The sequence below is a fragment of the Mesocricetus auratus genome, unplaced genomic scaffold (assembly GCF_017639785.1).
Source record: "Mesocricetus auratus isolate SY011 unplaced genomic scaffold, BCM_Maur_2.0 Super-Scaffold_100007, whole genome shotgun sequence".
NCBI classification, from domain to species: domain Eukaryota; kingdom Metazoa; phylum Chordata; class Mammalia; order Rodentia; family Cricetidae; genus Mesocricetus; species Mesocricetus auratus.
In genome coordinates this window covers 37,249,220-37,275,388 of record NW_024429191.1, presented here as the reverse complement: position 1 = coordinate 37,275,388, position 26,169 = coordinate 37,249,220, and the positions used below count along the sequence as shown (strand labels likewise).

At 47.8% G+C, this 26,169-nt stretch overlaps 1 protein-coding gene across 1 annotated transcript; it reads left to right on the top strand.

Moving 5' to 3' along the window:
* Nucleotides 1-327: 327 nt before the first annotated feature.
* Faxdc2 (fatty acid hydroxylase domain containing 2) lies at nt 328-25,838 on the top strand. Its single transcript, XM_040748691.1, has 9 exons — nt 328-469; nt 13,709-13,756; nt 15,686-15,777; nt 15,873-15,976; nt 18,813-18,934; nt 22,661-22,866; nt 23,242-23,347; nt 23,606-23,772; nt 24,507-25,838. Exons 2-9 carry the CDS (start codon nt 13,709-13,711, stop codon nt 24,697-24,699), a joined length of 1,038 nt encoding a protein of 345 aa, XP_040604625.1. The 5' UTR covers nt 328-469; the 3' UTR covers nt 24,700-25,838.
* The last annotated feature ends 331 nt before the right edge of the window (nt 25,839-26,169 follow it).

The window sequence follows — 26,169 nt, the reverse complement described above, 5'->3', positions numbered from 1 at the left end:
GGGAGACGGGAGGAAGGGAGAGAAGTCACTCCTCTGATCTGGAACCTTTGGACTAACTGTGCTATTGCCTACTACCCACAACTTTTCCTCAGCCTGTCTTCCGTGTGGTAACACTTTCTAAAACTGGAGAAGACAGGGAAAAAGAAAGTTTGAAGGGAGCAGAATTTGAGCCCATTCCCTGTTCCCTTGAGCTGTCCTCTCTCGTTAAGGACATGTCCTTCCAAAAGAAAAGCATTGTGTTTCCAGCCCACACAGACCTAAACTTTTTCTCAATCACGTGCCTGGCCAGAGCCAGTCGGCAGCCATGTAATGCGATCACCAGGGCCAGCCTCCCGACCCACCCAAGCTGAGCCGGGTGACCACAAGGTTAGCCTGCAGAACTACGCAGCAGTCACACACACAAAACCAGCACTACAGACTGGACCTGTGGCTTGGAGACAGGGACTCTTGGGAACAGCCCTCTGCAAAGGTGAGCAAGGGACTGTTGGGAGGGGATTATTTGGGAAGGCCAGGATACATCCAAGCCTGCCTCTGCCATCAGCCTGTCCTTGCCCCTCCTCGGCAGGTGAAGTGTGCCTGGGCTGTTCCCTACCTGTGCCACACCGGGTCAGCACCACCTGCCTGTGTCTGCACCTTCTGCCTCCTCCATGTTGCTTTTCTCAAAACTGATGGAGTTCTTATGAGCCCAGTCTACTTTTAAAGCTGGTGGGGGAACAGTTCCCCAAAGAGAAATGAAACTGGAAGAGATTGTTGGGAGGCAATCCTCATCCTAGAAGATCATACTCTAAGTCTCAGGAAGGATGTGTGGGCTGGGAGCTGGGCAGCCAGGTCAAGGTGCCTTGAGTAAAACAGTAACTCCAGGTTCGGGCCATCAGTACATCCAATGGTCCTGAAGAAGGACACCCACCAAGCTACTGGGTAGAGATGGAGCCGAGAAATGCTTTTCAGGGAGAGGTCCGGGGTGTGTAAGCCAGGCGAGACACAGGGCTGCTGCATGTGAGTTGCTGTCAGTTTATCTTGTAATTCCAAACAGATGTCACTGGCTGAGACAAGCAAGCAAGTCAATTTGATAAAATAAATGCAAAGAGGGTCTGCTTCTGCCTTTACCAAACAAGTCACTAGAAGGAAGGAAAACCATACAAATGCCCAGCCACTAGCCCTGGGAACATTCTGGGAGCCAAAACAAAACAAAAGGAAACACTTTTCTTATTTTGGGCTCTGTGTTTATTTATTCAGCAAGTGTTTCCTGAATGTGGGCTGGGTGCCAAGCTGTATTTGGCACTTAGACACCATTATAAGCCAGGGCCTTACAGATGCTAGACTTGTGTCCTATAATCAAGCCACACACGTTCTTTTGTTTTTCGTTTAATTTTGAGACAAGCTTTTGCCAAGCTGCCCAGGGTGACTCTGAACTGTGATCTTCCTGCTTTGGCATCCAAAGTAGATGGGTTTCTGAATGTGCACAACCATAACCGCTGGCCAGAAACTCTTAAAGGACATTACCCAAGGGAGTCTGAGCTTCTGGAGAACCCTTCATCATCTCTGTTCAGCATCAGCCAGCTTTCTTCCCGCCTCTCCTCACACCAGGGCCTCTGTTGCTCTCGTGAGCCTTTCTCCTGCAGAAGGGCATGTCTAGGCTGCTGCCTCTGAGGCTGGTGACTGGCCAGGAGGTCCCCTTGACTGGCTGGCTCTTCCCTAGGATGCAGACAGCCTGTGCAGAAGGCTGGGGGCGGAAGAGCATCATGTCAGTTGTTGGCTCTTGTGAAATAGTTTTTATCGTTCTTTTTTTGTTTTTGTTTTTCAAGACAGGGTTTCTTTGTGGCTTTGGAGACTGTCCTGGAACTAGCTCTTGTAGACCAGGCTGGTCTCGAACTCACAGAGATCCGCCTGCCTCTGCCTCCCAAGTGCTGGGATTAAAGGCGTGCACCACCACCACCACCACCACCACCACCACCACCACCACCACCACCACCCAGCTTTGAAACAGAATTCTTTTTTTTTTTTTTTTTGGTTTTTCGAGACAGGGTTTCTCTGTGGCTTTGGAGGCTGTCCTGGAACTCACTTGGTAGTCCAGGCTGGTCTCAAACTCACAGAGATCCGCCTGCCTCTGCCTCCCGAGTGCTGGGATTAAAGGCGTGCGCCAACAACGCCCGGCGAAACAGAATTCTTAAAGAATATGGAACTGGGGCTGGAGAGATGGCTCAGTGGTTAAGAGCACTGACTGCTCTTCAAGAGGACCCAGGTTCAATTCCAGCATCCACATGACAGTTTAAAACTGTAACTCTGGTTCCAGGGAATCTGACACATTCATACTAATGCACATAAAATAAAAATAGTAAGTTATTTAAAAAAATGGAGCCTGAGACAAAATGTTGAGAAGCCTGGCTTCCACTAGAGACCTTGGAGGGTTTGGAGTGAGACTCTTTAAAAAATATTTCTGGGGCTGGAGAGATGGCTCAGAGGTTAAGACACTGGCTGCTCTTCCAGACGTCCTGAGTTCAAGTCCTAGCAACCATATGGTAGCTCACAACCATCTATAATGAGATCTGGTGCCCTCTCCTGGCATGCAGGCATACATGCAGGCAGAACACTGTATACATAATAAATCAAAACAAAGAAACACAAAACATTCTAAAAATATATTTCTGGCCGGCCAGAGGTGGCGTACTCCTTTAATCCAGCACTTTGGAGGCAGAGGCAGGTGGATCTCCATGAGTTTGAGACCTGTCTTGGCTCCAAAGCAACAGAGAAACTCTGTTGGAAAAACAAAACAAAACAAAACACCAAAGGGGGAAAAAATGGGGGTGCTAGCCCTGATCTACCACACCCAGATTGTTTTTGTTTCATAAGACAAGATGCTAGTCCTGCCTGGCCTGGAACTTTCTGGATAGCTGGGACTAGTCTGAAACTCTTTCAGTCCTCCCACCTCAGCCTCCCCCGTGCTGGGATTGCAGTCATGAGGCAACACCAGCAATTTTGTTGAAACTGTTACTGTTTTTGTTCTGTAAGTTATTAGGCCAGGTGTAATGGCACACACCTGTGACCCCAGCATTCCAGATGAGGTTGGCCTGGGCTACAGAGAAAGAGCCCGATGCAAAGACAAAGCAAGCTGGATGTGTTGCTGCATCCGTGATCCCAGCACTCATAAGTGGAGGCCGAGGAGTCATTTCAAGACCTGGGCTATAACTCCTCTCCAGAGGAAGGGACAAAAGGAACAGGAAGAGTCCATGGGGGCTAGCCCAGAAGCAGTCCTTCTTGGTTGCCCATCTAGTTTTCTGTTTGTTGTTTAATACTTACTCACTTTTGTTTTATGTATATGGGTGTTTAACCTGTATGTATGTTTGTATACCACATGTATGTCTGGTGCCCTTGGAGGCTAGAAGAGGGGTTGAGTCCCCTGGAACTGGAATTACAGATGTTGGAATTAACAGTACTTGCTGCTCTTACAGATGACCTGAGCTCTGCAGCACCCACATGGGGCAGCTCCTAACTGCCTTTAATTCCACTTTCAGAGGAATCCAACGCCCTCTTCTGGCCTCCACAGGCAGTGTTTTCACATAGAAAGTCACACACCCATACACATACATAATTAAGAATTAAAAAGAAGCTGGGCGGTGGTGGCACACGCCTTTAATCCCAGCACTCAGGAGGCAGAGGCAGGCGGATCTCTGTGAGTTCGAGGCCGGGCTGGACCGACAGCCTCCAAAACAATACAAAGAAACCCTGTCTCGTAAAACCAAAAAAAAAAAAAAAAAAAAGAATTAAAAAGAATGGCAGTTATAGTGGGGCACATCTTTAATCCTAGCACTTGAGAGGCAGAGGCAGGCAATTTGAGACCAGCCTGGTCTACAGAGCAAGTTCCAAGATAGTCAGTCCTACACAGAGAAACATGTCTCTAAAACAAACAAAACTTTTTTTTTCTTTTTTGGTTTTTCAAGACAGGGTTTCTCTGTGACTTTGGAGGCTGTCCTGGAACTAGCTCTTGTAGACCAGGCTGGCCTCGAACTCACAGAGATCCGCCTGCCTCTGCCTCCCAACAAAACTTTTTAAAAATCATTAAAATAACTTCACAAGATGTTTACAAAGCAATAAAACTTCTAACTGGCTCATTTGGTAAAGGCACTTGTAGTCAAGCCTGAGTTGCATCCCTAGAATCCACAAGGTAGAAGGAGAGAACAGACTCCTAAAGGTTGTCTTCTGATCACCACACGTGTGCTATGTCTGTGAGGACACACGTACAGATATGTTAATTAATATGTAATAAAGCATCTGGGCAGTGGTGTGCACGCCTTTAATCCCAGCACGCAGGAGGCAGAGGCAGGGAGATCTCTGTGAGTTCGAGGTCAGCCTGGTCTACAAAGAATTCCAGGATAGGCTCCCAAGCTACAGAGAAACCCTGTCTCAAAAAAAAAAAATGCAATAGAGCATTTTAATATAAGTGACACCCATTCACATAATGACAACACACATCATAACACCATAGCTACATAAGCAACAATTCAGAGAAACTAACCAGACCACTCTGGGAAGAAAGAAAGACTTATTGGGGATCAGCCTGGGGACACAGGGAAGAGCAAGCAAGTTTTTTTTTTTTTTTGAGACAGGGTTTCTCTGTATTGCTTTGGAGGTTGTCTTGAACTCGCTCTGTAGACCAGGCTGGCCTCGAACTCACAGCAATCCACCTGCCTCTGCCTCCTGGGTACTGGGATTAAAGACGTTCGCCACCAATGCCTGGCTTTGGGGGAAGGTTACAGTTAAAATTATCCCTGGAGAATTAAAGGTAGTTCCTAGCAGTTAGGGACCCCCTAAAATATCTGTTTTTTTTTTTTAATAAATAGAACCATCCCTTTAGGCTTGTTTACCCAACAAAGTCAGCACTAGCTGCATATCAGGTTTAAGGTCAGTCTGGGATATACAAGACCCTTCAAATTTAAAGAAAAGAAAGACTTCCTTGTTCCGACTGACCTCAAACCTGATGATATGCAGCTGGTGCTGACTTTGAAGGTCTTTTTGTTGGTTTTGTTTTTGTTTTTTGGTTTGGTTTGACTTTTTGAGACAGGGTTTCTCTGAGTACCTCTGAATGTCCTGGAATTTGTTCTGTAGACCAGACTGGCCTCATACTCAGAGATCTGCTTGCCTCTGCCTTCCAAGTGCTGGGATTAAAGGTGTGCGCCACTACCACCTGGCCTTGATTAATTCTTAAGGAAGGAGACAAGAATATTTGTTGCTTCACAAGAAGCCAATGTCTAGGTGATATTAGGATATTTCTACTTTATCTATCCATCTATTTAGTGTGCGTGCGTGCGTGCGTGCGTGCGTGCGTGTGTGTGTGTGTGTGTGTGTGTGTGTGTGTAATAGGAATTGGTTCTCTCCTTCCTGCTTGCTTTGAGGTAGGGGCTCTCTTTTCCTCCTGTCATTAAATTCCACCTTGAGTCACCTATCTCTGTCTCCCAATGTACCTACAAGTGCTGAGATTAAAGATTGGAGCCAATACACCAATACATTAGCTTTTTGTGTTCACATGAGTTTCAAGATAAAACCCTGACTAGCAAATGCTTTTACCCACCGAGCTATCTCCTGGTCTAGTGTTAGGAGCTTTGGGCAGTTTCAGAAGCCTCATCTGGTCACCACCTCCAGAGACAATTCATAGGCATGTTGGCATAGCTCAACAACAAACAGCACATTAGGGAACCACAGGTCAGTAGATAAACCGCACTACTGCCACAGCCCCAGGGCCTTTCCACACAGGAGGAATGCCTCATCCCTTGTCCTGTGTGTCTGGAGCAGAGTCCAGCCTCTTCACTTCCTCATCCCTTGCTCCAAGCAGTACCTGCTCCCCAGAGCTCAACTCTGCCTCTTAAATGACCATGGCTGTCACAGGTCCAGCGTTGGGTCTTTTTTTTTTCCCCTTCGGTTTTTACGAGACAGGGTTTCTCTGTATTGTTTTGGAGGCTATCGGTCCAGCCAGGCCTCGAACTCACAGAGATCCGCCTGCCTCTGCCTCCCGAGTGCTGGGATTAAAGGCATGAGCCACCACCGCCCGGCTCAGCGTTGGGTCTTAATGAACCAACAGCACCCCAAAGGAGTCTGCTCCTATCTAACTGTGATGACCTCTCCCCTGGACCCTTTCATCTGCTTTCTCCACAGACTGAGAACCGCCGTCCTCTCAAAATCATTCGACCATCAGGTGTCAACTTTATTAGATTCCATCTATAAGGGACCCTGGTGGTTGTCTTTCTGTTTGGGCTTTAAAAACAAACAAACAAACATAATGGTCTCTAGTTTGTTCCATCCATCCTACTGAAGACAGGATTCTCCTTGTCATTCTTTGTATGGCTGAGACCTCAGTTTTGATTTGTCCATTCATTGTTGATGAACAATTAAGTAGTCCCTTCCTTCCTTGCTAGTGTAATAATGAAGATAAAATTCAGGGCCTCGTATGCATGGGAAATGCTCTATTAGTGAGCTACACCCCACACCTCCATCCATTAAAAAAATCATTTTTATTAAATCACTTTATTTTAATTAACTCACAAATAAAATATCACACAGCTGACTCAAGGAAGTCGAACACTTGGATAGTCCAACTCTACAAATCTCTGTGATCCCCACACAGTGGGCACTGCCTTCCATGGCCACTGAAGCAATGGTGCTGTTATAAGAATGAAGTTTATTTGGGGTTTACACTTCCACTACCAATCGGGCTGTCTCAAGTAATTCGCTCATCAGAACTTACTTTCCATTTCTTCAGTTTGAAAGGAGGTTTCAGTTTTTAGTTATGTTAAGAGTGCATTTAGCCGGGCATTGGTGGCGAACGCCTTTAATCCCAGCACTCGGGAGGCAGAGGCAGGCGGATCTCTGTGAGTTCGAGACCAGCCTGGACTACCAAGCGAGTTCCAGGACAGCCTCCAAAGCCACAGAGAAACCCTGTCTCGAAAAACCAAAAAAAAAAAAAGTGCATTTAAAGTCTACACTGCCTCAGCGCCCCGATGAAAACTCATAGGGTGACCCCAATTATGGGCACACTCCAGAAACTGATTTCAAAAACACAAGACCTTGCAGATTGCTGATCTACCAGCCAGGCTCCCTGGTAAGGGATGTCAGGGTTTGTGGGCTCTGAAGCCCACTGGTGTGGGTGTCACTGGCACCCAATCATGAGCCCACAGCTGCACTGACTGCGTTGTTGTCACCAGGCCAGACTGTCCGGAGGATCGGAGGAGCCACCTGGGATGAGAGGCTTTGGTTTCTGTGTGTGGTCCTGAGTGTGTAGCTGCTCAACATCTAGATGTTCTAAACTGTCAAAAAGGTGTGTGTGTGTGTGTGCACGCCTATGCCTCTAGGCCATGCACTCATACAGAAGTGTAGGTGTGTGCATTTGTGCACTCCTGCAGAGACCAGAAGGAGCTGGAGTTAGAGATATTTGTGGGACACCTCCTTATATGGGTTCTGAAATCAAAACTCCAGTCCTCATGGTTGTGCCGCCAGTACTCTTAACCACTGAGCCATCTCTCCAGCTCCCATCTTTAATTATTTATTTTTTATTTTGAGGTAGGGTGTTGCCAAATTTTCTGGGGGGTGGTGTCAAGTAGCTAGGATTGTAGATGTGCACCACTATATTGGCAGTTACTGAAATTCTCAGTGATTGTAAGCAGTAACTCAGTGGACACAAGAGTGTTGGCATCTCAGTGCATGAACATCACTAGATCACCCATTGGTTAACCCTGGATCACCTACCTGTGAGTTCCAATGGGCATGCCCTCCACACCTGGCCAGTAGCTCGGAGCTCCTTTTTCGTTTTTTGAGTAGCTCCATCTTATTTTTATGAGCACACAGGTTTCATTAAACAGAAACTTCACTGTTGTTCTTCCTTTTCTTCTCACCCCCTTTGTTATCTTGCACCCCACAACCACAGTCTTGCTTCTTGTGGTCTGTGTTTTTGTGTCCCCAGCTTCTCCTGTGATGTTCTATCTAGTTTCATAGCCTAGCCTGACTCTCTTACATGCACATGAGAACACACACACACACACCCCAGCATTAAAAGTTATGAGCAGAAAAAAAAGCTGGGCGTTGGTGGTGCACGCCTTTAATCCCAGCACTCAGGAGGCAGAGACAGGCAGATCTCTGTGAGTTCGAGGCCATCCTGGTCTACAGAGCGAGTTCCAGGAGAGCCTCCAAAACAATACAGAGAAACCCTGTCTCGAAAAAAAAAAGTTATGAGCAGCATATGGGAAAGAACATGCAGGGTTTTGTTGTTTTGTTTTGTTTTTCCCAAGACAGGGTTTCCCTGTCCTGGAACTCACTCTGTAGACCAAGTTGGCCTCAAACTCACAGAGATCCACCTGCCTCTGCCTCCTGAGTGCTGGGATTAAAGGAATGCACCCCCAATGCCCAGCTCATTTTTCTTTTTGGCTGAACAAAATTCCATCATGTATAGGTACCACATTTTCATTATGCATTCATCTGCTGATGGACAAATAAGCTGATTCCATGTCCTAGGTATTTTGAATAGAGTAGCAATGAACATGGATGTGCAAGCATCTCTATGACAGGGTTTGGTGTTTTGAATGAGAATGGCCCCTGTAGGTTCATACATTTGAATGTTTGGTCCTCAGTTAGTGGAACTGTTTGGGAAGGATTAGGAGGTGTGGCCTTGTTGGAGGAAATGTGTCACAGGGGGTGGGAAACTTGAAGAGCTGATGTGAACTCTCAGCTACTTCTCCAGCACCATGCCTACCTACCTCTGGTCATGTTCCCTCCCCTGATGATCTTGAACTAACCTTCTGAAACTGTAAGCCAGCCCTCACTTAAATAGTTTACTTTAAAAATTACCCTGGGGCTGGAGAGATGGCTCAGAGGCTAAGAGCACTGACTGCTCTTCCAGAGGTCTTGAGTTCAATTCCCAGCAACCACATGGTGGCTCACAACCATCCCTAATGAGATCTGGTGTCCTCTCCTGGCTTGCAGATATACATAGAGGCAGGATGTTGTATTCACAATAAATAAATAAAATCTTTTTAAAAATTGCCCTGGTTCGTTGGTGGCACATGCCTTTAATCCCAGCACTCGGGAGGCAGGGGCAGGTGGATCTCTGTGAGTTTGAGACCAGCCTGGTCTACAGAGCAAGTGCCAGGACAGCTTCCAAAGCCACAGAGAAACCCTGTCTTGAAAAATCAAAAAAAAAAATAAAAAATAAAAAGTTTTCCTGGTTATGGTGGTTCCTCACAATAACAGAACAACTAAGACATAAGGTATAGAGGTATAGAGTTCTTTGGGTGTACGCCCAGGAACAGTATGGCTGGCTCATATGCTAGTTCCACTTAATATCTAAGAATGCTCTGTGCTCATTTCCACAGTGGCCTTGCTAGTTTTCAGTCCCACTGAAAGTACTAAGGTTCCCTTTTCCTTGGTCTTTGCCAGCACAAGTTATCTTTCAGATAAGAGACATGCTTACTAAGTGTGGTGCACACACTTAATCACAGCCCAAGGGGAGGTTGGAGGCAGAAAGACCAGGACTTCAAGGACATCCTCAGTCACCATAGTGAGGCCAGCTGAGACTACATGAGACTGTATCTCAAAAAAAGAAAAAGAAAAGTGGGGATGGTGTGTGTGTGTGTGTGTGTGTGTGTGTGTGTGTGTGTGTGTGTGTGTGGTGGCACACACCTTTAATCCCAGCAATCAGGAGGCAGATCTCTGTGAGTTCAAAGCCAGCCTGGTCTACAGTGGGAATTTAGGACTGCCTGGTTTACAAGAGCTAGTTCCAGGACAGCCTCCAAAGCCACAGAAAAATCCTGTCTCAAAAACCCAACCAATCAAATAAATAAACTGGAGAGACTGGGAGATGGCTCAGCAGTTAAGAACATTGGCTACCCTTGCTGAGGACCTGGGTTCAGTTCCCAGCACCAACATAGAGGCTCACAACCACCCCTAATTCCAGTTTCAGGGAATCTGACAGCCTCATCTGAACTACATAGTCACAAGGCATGCAAAACATCAATACACATAAAATAGCCTAAAACAATTTTTTTAAAACTGGCTTTCAGTTGCATCCCACGGAAAGCTTCCAGAGAGAGAGAGTCCTGTCCTATCTCCTCATTGGGGTTGATCTGTGTCCTTAGAATGTGCTGTCTCCGTAGAAACTGAAAATTGCAAGAAGGAATATCTTCCACGGCAATCACCACATTCACACAGCTGAATCTTAAATCTATCTTGACATGAAGATCTGCCATAGCTTAGGCTGGCTTCAAACTCCCTAAATAACTGAGGATGACCTTGAACTACCAATCCTCCAGCCACCACCTCCCATATGCTGTGTTCACAGAAGTGCCTGCCTAGTTTATGCAGCGCTGGGTATCAAACCCAGGGAGGGCCTCGTGTATGCTAAGTGAGCACTCACCCACCCAGCTAAAACTACCACCCTGTAAGTCTTGAGTGGAAACATGGATGCAGTCTGCCTAGAGCTCAGCTTCCACAGTATACACTAAAACCTAGTCTAAGCCACTCGAGTTGGTATACACATGTAGCCCCAGCACTTTGGAGGATGAAGCCAGAGGAAGTTTGAAACAAGCCATCTGAGAGGAAACAATTCACTGTGAGCTTGGAGACATATGCCTAAGGATGAGAAGCATCCTGGGCATTCAAGGGCTTTTGTCCTCAGAAGTTTCCTAGCACAGGCTTACTCGTTTTTTTAAGATTTATTTATTTATTACATATACACTAGATTGAATTGTAGATGGTTGTGAGCCACCATGTGGTTGCTGGGAATTGAACTCAAGACCTCTGGAAGAGCAGTCAGTGCTCTTAACCTCTGAGCCATCTCTCCAGCCCCCATTTTTTTAAGTTATGTTTTAATTCATCGTTGTTTTCTTAAATCTTTGTTTTTATGTGGGAAAGCCTACACACAGGTGTAGAGAGATCAGAAGAGAGCGCTGGATCTCCCAGAGCTGGAGCTACCGGCCCTGTGCCAACAAACTCTCTGAACAGCCCAACCGTCTCTCCAACCCCAGTTTTTAATTGTTTGAGACAGATTTTACCGTGTATCCAGGCTGGCATGGGGTTCACTATGGAGACCAGACTGACTGTCCTTGACAATGACCCTCAGTCTCTCAAGGGCTGGGGTGAAGGGTGCACATCACCAGACTTCTAGCTTGGTTCTTCTGAAGATGACTTTGCAAAGTATGGGTTGTGTGGCTGAACTGAAGGTTTTCCTTCAGGTTCATAGCTCCAGAATTTGCCACAGTCCCCTGTCCACAGTGAATTCTTCACAAAAGCTTCTGGAAGGTGTGGAAGAACTCTGGAAGGTCAAAGGTCAAATCTCACAAGCTCTGGACAAAGATAATGGTGCTGATTAGATGGGAGGATGCTGGAGAAGACTTTGACTTGTAAGGGAGGCTCCCCATGTGCTGTTGCACCACGGGTTCTGGAAGCTTACAGAAGAAATACTCCAAAAATACCTCCTGCCTCCTCCCAAGTGAGAGAGCCATTCTGACCGTGTTTGTTACTTTATACTGCCTGATAGCAACAGAGAGGAGACTGTGAGCCAGAGCTATGCAGGTGGCAGCCGTTCTGCAGACATCTGGATAATGCCCCCGCCACACACAGCATCTTGAAGCAAACTTGGACACTTGGCTACTTGTCACAAGACTGTTAATAGGCTCAGCCCTAAAGTCCTCACACTTCTGCCTCCCTGGGCCGTACGCACCATACTTTTTCAGATTCCCAGACAGCAAGCAAACTGTGGGTCTTGGAAGGACCTATGTTACTCAGAGACCTGGTGGGGTGTGAAGGGAGTTTCTCTGACCTTCCCTGTTCACTTGGGGATATTGACCAGATCAGAGACTTTTTTTAAATTTGGTTTTTCAAGACAGGGTTTCTCTGTATTGTTTTGGAGGCTGTCCTGGAACTCACTCGGTAGACCAAGTTGGTCTTGAACTCATAGAGATCCGCCAGCCTCTGCCTCCCAGTGCTGGGATTAAAGGCGTGCACCACAATTGCCCCACTCAAAGTCGAGTTTAATACTGGCTTGGTCCTGCCTCAAAACACTATGCTTCACAATTCCTTTATAATCCAGTTCATTGATGTAACAATGGCCAGATGTATCTACCTCAGGTTTGGACCAAGGCTTCTGTCCTTGTGGTATAGATATGACTCTGCCAGGTCCTATTACCAGCTCCCTCATCCCTGCCCGGCATCTTTAGGGAAGAGCTCCCCAAGGGGCAGGACATAAGCAGGCCCAGCAGCCTACCCCACATCAAGCATCCTCTTCCCCTTCATCTAAGCTCCTTCCTGTTGTCCCACGTTGGGCTAGGAGACCTGAAATCCCTGCAGCTGGGTAGAGCCCCAGGTAATAGGGGGACGGTGGCCTATTCCTCTGAGCTGATCTGTGGCCTTGTGTTCCAGACCATGCTGGACATGCCTAACAGAGACAAGGAGAAATTACTACCTAGTTTTCAGTGACAGTCTGTGTGTGTGCAAGTGTGTATGTGTGAGCGTGGGCTCCATGGAGGAAGGTGGGTGTCTTCCTCAATCACTCTTCACATTATTACTATGTTGCCTGGCTGCCTCCCAATGTTGGGATTAAAAATTAAAGGCAGACACCACCATGCCGGGATATCCACCTTAATTTTTGAAGTAGGATCTCTCATTCAACCTGGAGTTTTCTGATTCGGCTAGACTGGTTGGCTGGCCAATGAGAGCTGGAGGTGTCCTTTTGTCCTTGCCACCCCAGCATTGAAATACCATTGTGTACCGCTGTACCTGGATTCAGTGAAAACTTTCTTCTCTGCACTCTTTGTCCTCTGACTCCTGAGTGCTGGGATTACAGGCATTCATGTGTCGCCTCGTCTGCTATTGGAACTGGAACCCAGAGCTTCAGGGCAGCTACACCTGCTCCACTCACTAAGTCACAGCCCCAGCTCTGTGTAGCATTTTCTCTATGAGACCCCCCTCTTCAGTCCTCCACAGGGCCCTGTACTCATGGGCAATACCCATGAAAGACAAAAACATCTGCACATAATCTTTTTTTTTTTTTTGTTTTTTGTTTTTTTTTGTTTTTCAAGACAGGGTTTCTCTGTGGCTTTGGAGGCTGTCCTGGAACTAGCTCTGTAGACCAGGCTGGCCTCGAACTCACAGAGATCCACCTGCCTCTGCATCCCAAGTGCTGGGATTAAAGGTGTGCGCCACCAACGCCTGGCCCAATCTTTTTTTTTTTTTTTTTAATTGTGTGATTGCTTTGCCTGTGACTGGTGCCTAAGGAGGCCAGAAGAGGGCATCAGATCTCCTGGAACTGGAGTTACAGATGGTTTTGAACCATCATGTGGGTGTTAGGAACTGAACCTGAGTCCTCTGCATGAGCAAGCAGGGCTCTCAACTACTGAGCCATCTCTCCAGCGCCCCCAAATCAGTTTTGTTGTTGTTTGTTTGTTTGTTTTTTTTTTGCTTTTTTTTTTTTTTTGGTTATTCAAGACAGGGTTTCTCTGTGTTTTGGACTCTATCTTGGAACTCTCTTTGAAGACCAGGCTGGCCTCGAACTCACAGAGATCTGCCTGCCTCTGCCTCCCGAGTGCTGGGATCAAAGGTGTGCGCCACCACTGCCCAGCTCTCCAGTATAAATTTAAGGATCAGTTTATCTGGTGCCAGCCTTCTCTTTCTCCACTGCCCCCTCTTCAGTGGCACATGGCAGGGACTCTAAAACCTGTACTTTATCTTCCAGATGACAGGAGACATGGAAAGCCCAAGACGCCATGAGAGGTCCACACAGGTAAGCACCCAGTCTCCCACTGTGCTGGTAAAGGGCTGTCCCTCCTCAGGGTGTCATATTCTTCTGTTCCCTTTCATTCTACACAGAAAAAACCTGTCTCAAAAAACAAAGAAGGCTGGAGAGATGGCTCAGAGGTTGAGAGCACTGACTGCTCTTCTAGAGGTCCTGAGTTCAATTCCCAGCAACCACAAGGTGGCTCAAACCATCTGTAATGAGATCTAGTGCCCTCTTTTGGCCTGCAGGCATACGTGGAGGCAGAATACTGTATACATCATAAATAAATAAATCTTTAAACAAACAAACAAAATATCCCCCAACTGTGGCCCATGACTTTAATCCCAGCACTCAGGAAGCAGAAGCTCACAGATCTCTGTGAGTTTTAGCCAGTCTTGTTTACATAGAGAGTTCAGGGCCAGCGGAAGGTACGTAGTGAGACCCTGTCTCAAAAACAAACAAACAAACAGTCCAGGGCTGGAGAGATAGCTCAATGGTTAAGAGCACTGGCTGCTCTTCCAGAGGATCCAGGTTCAATTCCCAGCTCCCACATGGCAGCTCACAACTGTTTGTACCTCCTGTTCCAGGGGATGTGATACCTTCACACAGACATACAAGGGGCAAAACACCAATGTACATAGAATAAAAATAAATTATTAAAAAAACCAACCAACCAGACAAAAAGAATCCCCTAATAGTCCAGGAAGCTGCTGACTTGTCCTCAGAGCACTGTAAGGGATTCACTGTAATAGCCCAAAGAAGCTTGTCAAAGTTAGGGTGATGAAGCCGGGCGTTGGTGGCACACGACTTTAATCCCAGCACTCGGGAGGCAGAGGCAGGCAGATCTCTGTGAGTTCGAGGCCAGCCTGGTCTACAGAGCGAGTTCCAGGACAGCCTCCAAAGCCACAGAGAAACCCTGTCTCGGAAAAAAAAAAAAGTTAGGGTGATGAGTGTCAAAGAACAAGTTACCATGTAAGCAGGAGGACCTGAGTTCAAACCCCAGAAGGGATGTAAAAGCTGGATACCTCAGCATGTACTTTTAATTCCAGCTCTGAGTAGCAAGCACAATCTGAGACCTTGGGCTTTCTGGCCAAACAACCAAGCCTTGTCAATGAGCTTCAGGTCCGTTAGAGATTCTGTCATAAAAGACAAGGTGGGCAGCTCATGAGGAACAGCATCCAAGTTCTTTCTTTTTTTTTTCCAAGACAGGGTTTCTCTGTATTGTTTTGGAGGCTGTCCTGGAACTTGTGCTATAGACCAGGCTGGCCTGGAGCTCACAGAGATCTGCCTACCTCTGCCTCCTGAGTGCTGGGATTAAAGGCGGGCACCACCATCATCCAGCTAGGCTTAGGAAGAGTGTGGTGTGTGACATTTGTCATTCATGTCTACAGTACAAGGGATGTGGGTGCATACTGGGAGAGGCCTGGGACCTTGCTATTCTCTCTTGGTTCCTTCTATGACTTCTGGTTAGAGAATTTTTTGGAGATTGTATAAGGGCTATCATCCAGCGGTTGTCAGTGAACTCTGTGAGACAGGGTTTCAAGTAGCAGGCAGATCTTGAATTCTTGTTCTTCCCACCTCTGCCTCCCAAGAGCTGGGATTACAATTGTGTGCCACCATACCTGACTGTAATTGTGATCATTGAAAAAGGGACTCCAGGACACACTGAGTGGCTCTTTCCCTTTGCCAAGAGGTCTGATGACATACACATGGCATAGCTGTTAAATGCCTTTCCTATCCAGATCTGGGTGGCAACATTGCTCAACAGTTTCTCTGGAGTTGGGGCAATCCTATTCCCTCCCCCAGCTCTGGCTTTCATAAACACACCCAGCTACAGCCAAGAGCCTTTGGTCGGGAAGGGCCTTCCACAGACGGGGAAAGGTCATCAGCCTGCTCCCAGCAGGAGCCTGATCAACCTGACACCCTCAACTGCAGGAGGGACACATCTGGGGCTCCATGAGGAGGACGGCTCTCATCCTGGGCTCTGGGCTGCTCCTGTCTGTGGCCTTCTGGAACTCAGTCACATGGTAAGTGTGCTCTAGGCCTTTGGGGTGAGAGGCACGGCGTGAAAGAGCTGGCTTTCCAGTCTTTTCCCAGAAACAGAAATGCTTTTCTTTCCAAGGCATCTTCAGAGATTTTGGGGTGCTTCTGGCTACTTTTGGCAGACCCAGTGGGAGAAACTGCTGTCTACATTTGAAGGCAACCAGTGGATCCTGTTCATCATAGGTGAGGTTCCAGCAGAGGGTTGTATATGTGGGACTCCACACTTGTTCTCTTCCGGCACTACCTCATTATTTTTATTATTATACTTACTTCACATACGTGTGGAGGAGGCATGAGCATGCCATAGCATGCGATGTGGAGGTCAGAGGACAACTTGCAGAAGTTAGGTCCCTCCTTCCACCATGTAGTCCTGGGAATCGAACTCAGGCTGTCACACTTGCTGCAAGTGCCTTTACCTGATGCTCTCTATCTTATAGGCTCAATCTGTTTTGAGACAGGGTCTGAAAATGTGGCACTAGCTGTCCTGAAGCTTACTGTGTAGGCCAGGCTGTTCTTGAACTCACAGAGATTCTCCTGGGTGTTGGGATTACAGCATGCATCACTAACTGCCCAACCTGCTGAAGATTTTTTTTTTGAGGGGCTGGGGGATGGGGTTCAAGTCAGGGTTTCTCTGTGGCTTTGGAGGCTGTCTTGGAACTAGCTCTTGTAGACCATGCTGGTCTCAAACTCACAGAGATCCGCCTGCCTCTACTTCCCGAGTGCTGGAATCAAAGGCCTGCGCCACCAATGCCCAGCAAACCTGCTGGTTTTAACCAAGGTTTATGCTGAATACTTATAGGCACTTTGCCACATGAGCAAGAGTTGAGTATGTCATGGTACCAGGTCTGTTCTGTCGTGTGAAAGACGTTCATCTCCTATGAATAGATATTTTGGCTGCTCTAAATGTTTGTGATAAAAAATACTATTTATTTCCTTTGTATGTGTGTGTGTGTGTGCACCTGAGTGTATGTCTGTGTACCATGTTCATACAGGAGCTGGGAGTGACAAATTGGCTTCCCTGAACTGGAGTTACAAATGTTTGTGAGCCACCATGTGGGGAGTGGGAATTGAACCTGGGTCCTCTGGAAGAGCAGCCAGTGCTCCTAATTGCTGAGCCCTCTCTTTCTAGCCCCCAGGTTTTCCTGTGATTTTTATTTATTTAGATATTTCAAGACAGCATTTCTATGTGTAGCCATGGCTGTCTGGGAACTCATCCGTAGACCAGGTTGGCCTCAAACTCACAGAGATTTACCTGGCTTTGCCTCCCAAGTGCTGGGGTTACAGGTGTGTGCCACCAACACCACACAGGTTTTCTTGTTACTTTTTTTTTTTTTTTGGTTTTTTGAGATAGGGTTTCTCTGTGGCTTTGGAGGCTGTCCTGGAACTAGCTCTTGTAGACCAGACTGGTCTCGAACTCACAGAGATCCACCTGCCTCTGCCTCCCAAGTGCTAGGATTAAAAGTGTGTGCCACCACCGTCCAGCTTTTCTTGTTATTCTTAAAGATGCTGTATCAGCATTTCTATGCACAAACCTATGTGTGTTTGCTTTCTGTCTCTTTTTCACTGCAGGGTCTTTCCAACTATTCTGCAGAATGAGTCTACCAGTGGTGCTCCCACACTGGCCAAGTCCTTCTTGTATCCTTCCTACCCCAGATGTCTGATGGGTAAGGAAAGAACTAAAGGAAGGGGACAGAGACAGAACTGAGTGAAACAGCGTCTTTGTCCATCGGGATTCCTAATCCAGTAGTTAGGCAACACTGCTGTATGCCCTGGATAACTGCCGCAGGTGGCAGAGTAAAGCATGAGACTGGGTGTCTTCATCAGTGTTTTCTTCATTTGTATTTATTACTATGTTTGTGATGCCAGTGGGGACATGCATATGCCACATCGTGTGTGTGGAGGTCAGAGGACAAGTCCAAAGTTACTGCTGCTCTTTGCATTTTTACATGGTTTGTGGAGCAGAGCTCGGGTCATCAGGCTTATCTAGCAAGAGCTTTATCTGCTATGATACACTGCCAGGCTTTATGTTTCTTCTTCTCGGCATAGGAATTCACGTATCCCAGGATGTCCAAAAATGGGCTATGTGGCTGAGGATGACCATTGAACTTCAGAGCTTCCTGTCTTCCACTAGTATTTTCTAAAAGTTTTTGTTTTTCAAGCAGGGTTTCTCTGCATCTCCACTCATGAGATGACATGCCAGACAACGCTGGCACACACCTAGCCCACTGGAGGAAGAGGCAGGCAGATCTCTGTTGAGTTCAAGACCAGCCTGGTCTACAGAGCTAGTTCCAGGACAGGCTCTAAAGGTAGTCTCAAAAAACCAACAACAACAAGTATTTCTCTATGTTAACAGTCCTAGCTGTCTTGGAACTACATCTGTAGACCAGGCTGGCCTTGAACTCAGAGATTAAGACATATGCCACCACTGCCCAGCTTCTAAGATGCTTTACAGAGCATCAGCACTGAGAATAATTGACCAGGCGGTCAAATTGCTTCAGCGCCCAAATAGGAACACTTGTGATGAGAGTAAAAGCATCTGTAACTGTGCTGAGAGGGTACAGCAGCTGTTATCTCAGAAGGAGGCAGAGGCAGAGGGATTGCTGTGAGTTTGGGGTTCATCGGGACTGCACAGTGAGAGTGAAACCCTGTCTCAAAACAAGTCAAAGGAACAAAACAAAACCCAAACTCCCAGGTGTGGGGTACACACCTTTAATCCCAGCATTTGAGAGGCAGAGGCAGAGGCAGTGGGGAAACCTATTATGAGTTAGGGTCAGCCTGAACTACACAGTGAGACCCTTTGACCCTCCCTCTTTTTCCCCCTCACCTTCCCTCCTCCTCTCCCTCTCCCTGGGGGAGGGGCACAGAGACAGACAGACAAGACAGAACAAATACACTTAGTGACTTTTCCAGGCTCCATGGCTAGCATATGAGCAGTAAGTCACCAGGCAGAGGACAGCTCCATTCAGGTTCATCCACTTCCTAGTGGGGCTGCTCTAACTCCCTCTGCTCTCTGCCTCAGGTACTGCGCTGGTGCCTGGGCTGTGCTTCTGGGGCTTCAATGGCCTTCTACTGGTGGTGGACACAACAGGGAAACCCAACTTCATCTCCCGCTACCGCATCCAACTGGGCAAGAATGAACCGGTAAGTGTCACTGCAGCTCATAGTGTTGGGATTACAGGGACCAAAGTCAGGACAAGATACTTACCTTTGAGGTGACCTGAATCCAGAGGGTTAAAGGAGCTGGGGGGTGGTGCTTGATTGGTAAAGGGCGTGTCTAGCCTCAAAGAAGCCTTGGGTTCTATCCCTAATGCACACGTGGGGGTGTGAAGCTATAATGCAGTCATTCAGGGAAGTGGAGGCAGGAGGCCTTCCTTGGCTCTGTGCTGAGGGTACAGCAAAGGGTGTTTGAAGGTACCTAGGGCTACAGGAGGCCCTGTCTAAAAGAAAAAGCCAGTGAGATGGTTCAGCAAGGGAGGGCTTTTGACCCCTGGAAGTCACACAGGAGCCTGTGAGCTGCCTAAGTATCTACCTGAATGCCTTATGTGTGTCCCACCCATCGTCAGGAAGCGGAGTCAGCATAATGCTGGGTTCCAACAAGCAGCACTGAACCCATGGCACTGAGACCATGGATCTGAAACCAGACACCCACTGCCCCAAGGGAGGTATCCCCACTGTGGCAGGGGGTGATGCAGACTCTAGATGTATAGATGTAGGTAGTCATTTTAGCACATCCCCTTTTTTTTTTTTTTTGGAGACATGATTTTTCTATGTAGCTGACTGTCCCAGAACTCACAATGTAGACCAGGATGATCTTGAATTCACAGAGATCCACCTGCCTCTGCTTCCCCAGTTCTGAAATTAAAGGTGTGCACCACCATCATCCAATGCAACCAGCAGTGTGAGCTGTCCAGACAACCACAGTAAAGGCAGGAAGAGCCCCGGCTTCTAAGCAGCTGCATTTGCTCACTGTAGGATTGAGTCACCACACTGCAGTCTGGACCTGCCTTCCTGGTGCTCTGACAACCTGCAGAGACAGTCTTTCCTTACACAACAGGGCAGCGGCTGACTCTGAAGACAAGCTGTTCCCTCAACCCCACCCAAACCCTGTCCTGGCAATAGGCTCTTAATCGCCCAGGTGCCTGGTGAGTCACCTCTACTCTCAAGGCATCTTCCCAGCCTGACACCAAAGGCAGTAGGTAGAAAGGAGTCTTGAAGGAGTCCTCTGGAATGGTCCCCTCCTGACATGGCAGCTGCCAGAGTTAGGAGGACTTCCTCCAGCCCACCCTGGCAGAACAGACTGAAGCCCTCTGTGTTAGTATTTGACCTGTAAGACCCTTTCATCTATAGGCCTGCTGTCTCCAAAGCAGTCACCACTGACAAAATGCCTTCAACCTTAAGGCTGAGCACTGTAATGACTGTCAGGGTTCAGATGAGGCTTTGCCATAGTCTCTGGGTAGGACATGAGACACTAGAGCCTCTTCTCCCATCTCAAACAGTCTCACGTAGCCCAGGCTGGCCTCCAACTTGCAATATAGCTGAGGATGACCTTGAACTCCCAACCTTCCTTTCTCCACTGGTTATGCTGCTGGGGATCAAACCTAGGGCTCCAAGGATACTAAGAAGGCACGCTACCCAGTAAGCCATGTCCCAGCCCCACCCTGGGCCTTTCCAGTTCCAGGGCTCCCAAAGAGCCTCACTAGTCTACAGCTCTGCGTACCATGCGCCACCTAGAAACCTTCCTATGTGCAGTGATTAGACAGCACTAGGCAGTGTGGGGCCTCTCTCAGAGGCCAAGGTCTAGAGGTGAGTGATCTGCTCAAGTTTCAACTTTCCAGGTGGCAGAGGCAGAGCTCAATCCATGTTATTCCAAGGCCAGCATACCCATGCTTCAGACTTTCTGAGAACACATAAGGAAGGACCTTGGGACCTCTCCCTAGATAGCTGCAGGAGGTGCTGACTTTAGAAGGATCCCAGGAACAGACTGCAGTGGAAGCTGAGGGCAGCAGGCATCCCTAGGGTCCTAGCCTGCCCACACACTCGTCCATCTCTTCCTTGCCTATGCACACCTCTCCTCCCAACTCCTTCCTAACCTGGCCCCACTGTACTGAGGGGATGAAAGCCCCATGCCCAGCTCCCATCGCATTAGGTCTCATGCTCTGCTCTGGGTCTCGCTTGCCACATCTCCTGGCTCCTGTCCTTTCTGAACCAGGAAACGGCCTCAGAGCATTCTTCCTTCTTTCTTACTATTCTCTCTCTGCATTATCACATAAATGTTTTACTGTTTCCATCTCTAAGAAATAAAACACAAACCTTGGCTGGGTGGCACACATGGAATCCCAGCATCTGAGAGGGAGGCATGATAGATGGGAGTTAAGGCCAGCTTGTGCTACATGAGACTTTTAATATTTTTTTCTAATGTGTATGGGTGTTTTACCTGCTTACATGTCTGTGTACCATATATATGGAGTACCCACAGAATCCAGAAGGTAATGGATTGAGTCTTGAGCCGCCATATGCATGTTGGAAATCAAACTGGGTCCTCTGTAAATAGAGTTAGGGTTTTTAACCACTGAGTCATTTCTTCAGCTCCCAGGACTTTCCAAAACCAGCCCTTGGTCCCACTTAACACAAACACTGCCACCCATATGCTGCTCCTTGAGGCAAAGCTCTTTGAGAGTCATTTAGGTACTCTCAGGACTGTCCATACTGTCTGAGCCGTCTATGCAGCCTCCCGGAACTGGATATGCAGTCTCTGTTGTTCGTTCCTCTTGGCTGTATTTTTCCAAGCATTTAATAATAAGCAAGGCCCCCCCCCAAGACAGGGTTTCTCTGCCTTGTTTTGGAGGCTGTCCTGGAACTCGCTCTGTAGATCAGGCTGGCCTTGAACTCACAGAGATCCCTCTGCCTCTGCCTCCCGAGTCCTGGGATTAAAGGCATGCACCACCAATGCCTGGCTAGTAAGGAAGTTTTAAACAGAAAGAAATGTAGGAAAAATATACAAGACTCATTACAGACCATTTCAGATTCAACCATTTAAATACCCTATAGGCCGGGACGCAGAGGCAGGCAGATCTCTGTGAGTTGGAGACCATCCTGGTCTAGTCTCCAAAGCACAGGGAAATCCTGTCTCAAAAAAAACAAAAACAAAAACAAAAAAACAAAAACAAAAAAAAAGCAAAACAAACAAAAGCCAACCCTACAATCTATAACTTTTTCTTCCTAAACTGCTCCAAGTTTGAGACACTGGATGACCACTATTGTTTCTGGTCTTTCTGCTGATGCCTCCTTCCTATTTCTGTAGATGACAAAAGTGGCCTAATTCTCAGGTCATATATTCCCAGCAGATATCCTGCAGCCACCAGGGCACTTGGCGGAGGCTACTAGTTCTTAGGTAGGCAATCCAAAGCGACCATTTAGCCCTTTCTCCTGAGACAAGTTGTCACCTGTTCAGACTCTCTGGACTGGTCACAAGCAGAGCAAACTAAGGTTGGAGCCCTGCCCACGCTGGCCTTGAATCCATGCAGATGTTCCCTATGTAAGTCTAGGGCAGTCAAACCTTCTCTAATCCTTCAAGGTGGCTGAGCCAATCATCACTGCTTATCTGACCTGTGTTTAACTGGTTTTATTTCATTGTCCCTGTAGAGTACTGGATGACCTGTGGGCCAGAACCCAGCAGTGGCTGACCCTGGCACACAGAGCCTATGCTCTGGTGAGACATTCTGGAGGACAGGCAGGACTGTACTGCTCACCATGACCAGCCCCAGACTGTGGACTACCCCAGTCACTCCCAGAAACCCACCCTGAGCAGGTCAGGTAGAGACCTACTTCTCATGTGTCCCCTCCCCCACACCCCTTGTCTTCTGGCAGGTGGACCCTGTGAAGCTGCGACAGTCTATCCCCACAGTTCTCCTCAACCAGACTATGATCTCTCTTCCCATGCTGCTCATCTTCTATCCTTTCTTCAAGTGGAGGGGAGACCCCTGCTGCCGAGAGCTACCCACCTTCCACTGGTTCCTTGTGGAGCTGGCCCTTTTCACCCTCGTGGAGGAAATCTTGTTCTACTACTCACACCGGTGAGCTCTCCATGTGCACACAGCCTCACCCTGGAACAGCTCCCTGGTCAGCAGAGGCCACTAAACTGTGGTCTCTGTCCTCAGGCACCACACCAAAATTGCCAGACACAACTCTTTCTCCAACCTGACACAATGCCAAGTGAAAGAGGAGCTACCCTATTTGTATGGGAGAAGGGGTCAGTTCCCACCCACTTCCTGAGTTCTTTCTAGTATCGGTTTACTTCACCGATAGGGTTGCCAGGTAATGTAAGCCAGTCTCATCCTCCACAGACTAGAGGGCAAGGAGTAGCTTCTCAGATGTGGACCTCAACCTCAGCTTTGCTTTCTCATGACCTTCTCAGGATGGAGAAGGAAAACTATGAATTATCTTTCCAGGCTCCTTCACCACCCGGCATTGTACAAGAAAATTCACAAGAAACATCATGAATGGACAGCACCCATCGGTGTGATCTCAATCTATGCCCATCCGATAGAACACGTGGTAAATACAGCCCCTGGAGCCCCAGAAGTGGAGGCTCCTGGTTCCTTGCCCTTACTGAATAGCCGCCATCTCTTGTGCCAGGTACCCAGTGTGTTATCGTACCCCTCCCAACCTTTTAGACACTGACTGCTTAAGACAAAGGTGAAGCTGAGTTGAGTGTCTTAAGTTACAAGCCAAGGTGGTCTCCCTGAAGCACCATGCAGGGCAGAGTGAACACCCAGCTGGGTGCCTCTACTGGAATCAGCCTTTCTCTTGCAGGTTTCCAACATGTTACCAGTTCTGGTGGGTCCTCTAGCAATGGGCTCTCATCTGTCCTCCATCACCGTGTGGCTGTCCCTCGCTCTCATCATCACCACTATCTCCCACTGTGGTTACCACCTGCCTTTCTTGCCTTCACCTGAGTTCCACGACTACCACCATCTCAAGTAAGCCAATAGTACTTTTTTTTTTTTTTTGGTTTTTCAAGACAGGGTTTCTCTGTATTGTTTTTTGGGAGGCTGCCCTCAAATTCAGAGATCCGCCTGCCTCTGCCTCCAAGTGCTGGGACTAAAGGTGTGCACTATCATGTCTGCCTCCTTTCACTGATCTACAAACTGAGTTCTGGGATAACTAAAGAAACAACCACCCCAAAGGAGGGGAGGGTGATGGTAGCAGGCTTTTAATCCCAGGTCAGCAGGTGAGTCTCTATAGTGTGAGATCTCAGCACCACATACATATCAACCTTGCTACTGTCCATACCTACAGCTCCTAGTATTGAGAGGAAACAGGAGAGCTGGGGCTTGCTGCTTGACAGCTTACTGGATTTAGGGAAAAGAACTCCAGGTTCAGGAGAGTTCAGAGTAGTGGAGGACATAAATGCCCACTCTGGGTCACGCACAATACCCAACAGAGGCCCAGGGATCGTTAGGCCTTGCCCAGGGTTCTATCCGCCAGTTCATAATCACACAGTGGCTCACAATTTTAATGCCAACACTGGAGAAGTTGAAGCAGGAGCAGTGCCACAAGCTCAAAGCCAGCTACAGAGTTTGGTGAGACTGTCTCAAACACAGTAAACCCCTAGACAACCCTCAATTGGAACCCTTCAAATGCTCCAGGCTCCACTGTTATAGCCGGACAGCATGGTGATACTAAGCATGGGAGGTTCTCTTCTCTCCTTCAGGTTCAACCAGTGCTACGGGGTGCTAGGCGTGTTGGATCACCTGCATGGGACTGACATCATGTTTAAGCAGACCAAGGCCTACGAAAGACATGTCCTCCTGCTGGGCTTCACCCCACTTTCAGAGAGCATCCCTGATCCTCCAAAGAAAACAGAGAGTCCACTTGGACCATCTGGACTGTTCCCTCACAAGTAGGAGGTGTGGATACTGCCTAGGGGCCATGCTGCCCTTAACAACTTGGCCACCACACTCACCATCAGGGTAAAGGGAATGCAAGATTCCTGTCAGGAAAAGGCCATGATAGGCTCTGGGCTTCCTCCCCCCTCCCCAAATCACTATAGAGCCTGGGGGAATCTCTTGGTTCTCTGATACAATCCCCATACAGCTGGCTCCCTGTGGCCTAGTTGGCATAGAGAATAGGGTAATAGTGGGACTGGAGGCTTCTTGGCTCCAAAAACTTTTCTCACACCCACAGCCAGGGCACCCTGGAGTAGTCACAGGCCAGATGTGTTGATGTGCTACACACAACTCCTGCTTCCCATCAAAGCCTGGGTCAACTTCTGCCCTCCAAAGACACAAATCCCTCAGAATGAACAATGACAGCCCACAAGAACTTCTCAAGAGCACCCCAGTCTGTGCCTAACTCAGAACTCATGTCAGGGAGGACCCAGGTCAGTACTCTCTAAACCCAAAAGAATCTTCTCCCTCAACAATGAACCTCAGAAAACAAGCTCAGGGAGTACTGTAGCAGTGGGGTTTCTCCAGTAGTTTTTACCAAGGCCCCACCTTGGCAGTTCATGGTTAGGAATTTTGGGATTCCAAAAACTTGGCAACTAGGTTGGATCTGAAAGACTGCCACCATTACCAATTCGCTCAATCTCAGCACAGCTGTGCTGATCTGACATTTTAGTTCAAGGTTAGTCAAGACTCCATATTGTGGCTCAAATAAAGTAATTTTTAAACATAGCGGTTTGCACTGTAGTCCCAGCTGCTCAGCCTAGACAAACACAGGAAAACATCAATGTCTAATGAGCCAGTTCTCCAGAACAGGGCCTCATCCTGTAGCACTGAGGCCAATGCAAGGCCAGGCCAGCTGGCAACTAAGCACTTTTGCAGGCAGCCCCAACCTTGGCAACCTGTGCCCTTCCATTTCTTCACTCCCGCGCCCTACCCCATCACCAGATGGCAGCCATTCCCTTCCTCATATGAGCATTTTGATATGAAGTATCATAAGGGGCAGGGACAAGAAGCTAAAAATGGAGACTATGAGGTGCTGTTAAAGGTACATGGCCAGTCCCCATCAAGGCCCTAAATAAAGTCTCTATTTAACTCTAGTAGATTGTGTTGTCCTCTCCCCATACACACACCAGGAAGTAAGGCTGAGCCAGGTGACACAGCCATCCCTGTGATTGAGGTGGCTCACCTCACAATCTACAGAATGGAGGCCACTAGTGGCCATTATCATCCACTTACCTTGAAGTAAGAAATGCTAAAGTGTCAAGTCTTGGAAGAAAGCCAAGACCACACCATACCTAAAATTCTGTAAACACTTTGCATAAGGAATTCTTGCATATATCCTGGGGAATGGAAACCCAACTCCACCCTTTCACAAGCTTCACAGTCTATAAGGGTCAAGGGGGCTCAGCACCGAGGGTCCTGCCTTAA

Bases quoted from the DNA above. Each gene is read 5' to 3' on its own strand.
- Faxdc2 (XM_040748691.1), top strand. From the start codon at position 13,709: ATGACAGGAGACATGGAAAGCCCAAGACGCCATGAGAGGTCCACACAG. The intron at 22,867-23,241 runs GTGAGCTCTCCA...TTATCTTTCCAG, and splicing joins TTGTTCTACTACTCACACCG to GCTCCTTCACCACCCGGCAT. The intron at 23,348-23,605 runs GTAAATACAGCC...TTTCTCTTGCAG, and splicing joins CCCATCCGATAGAACACGTG to GTTTCCAACATGTTACCAGT.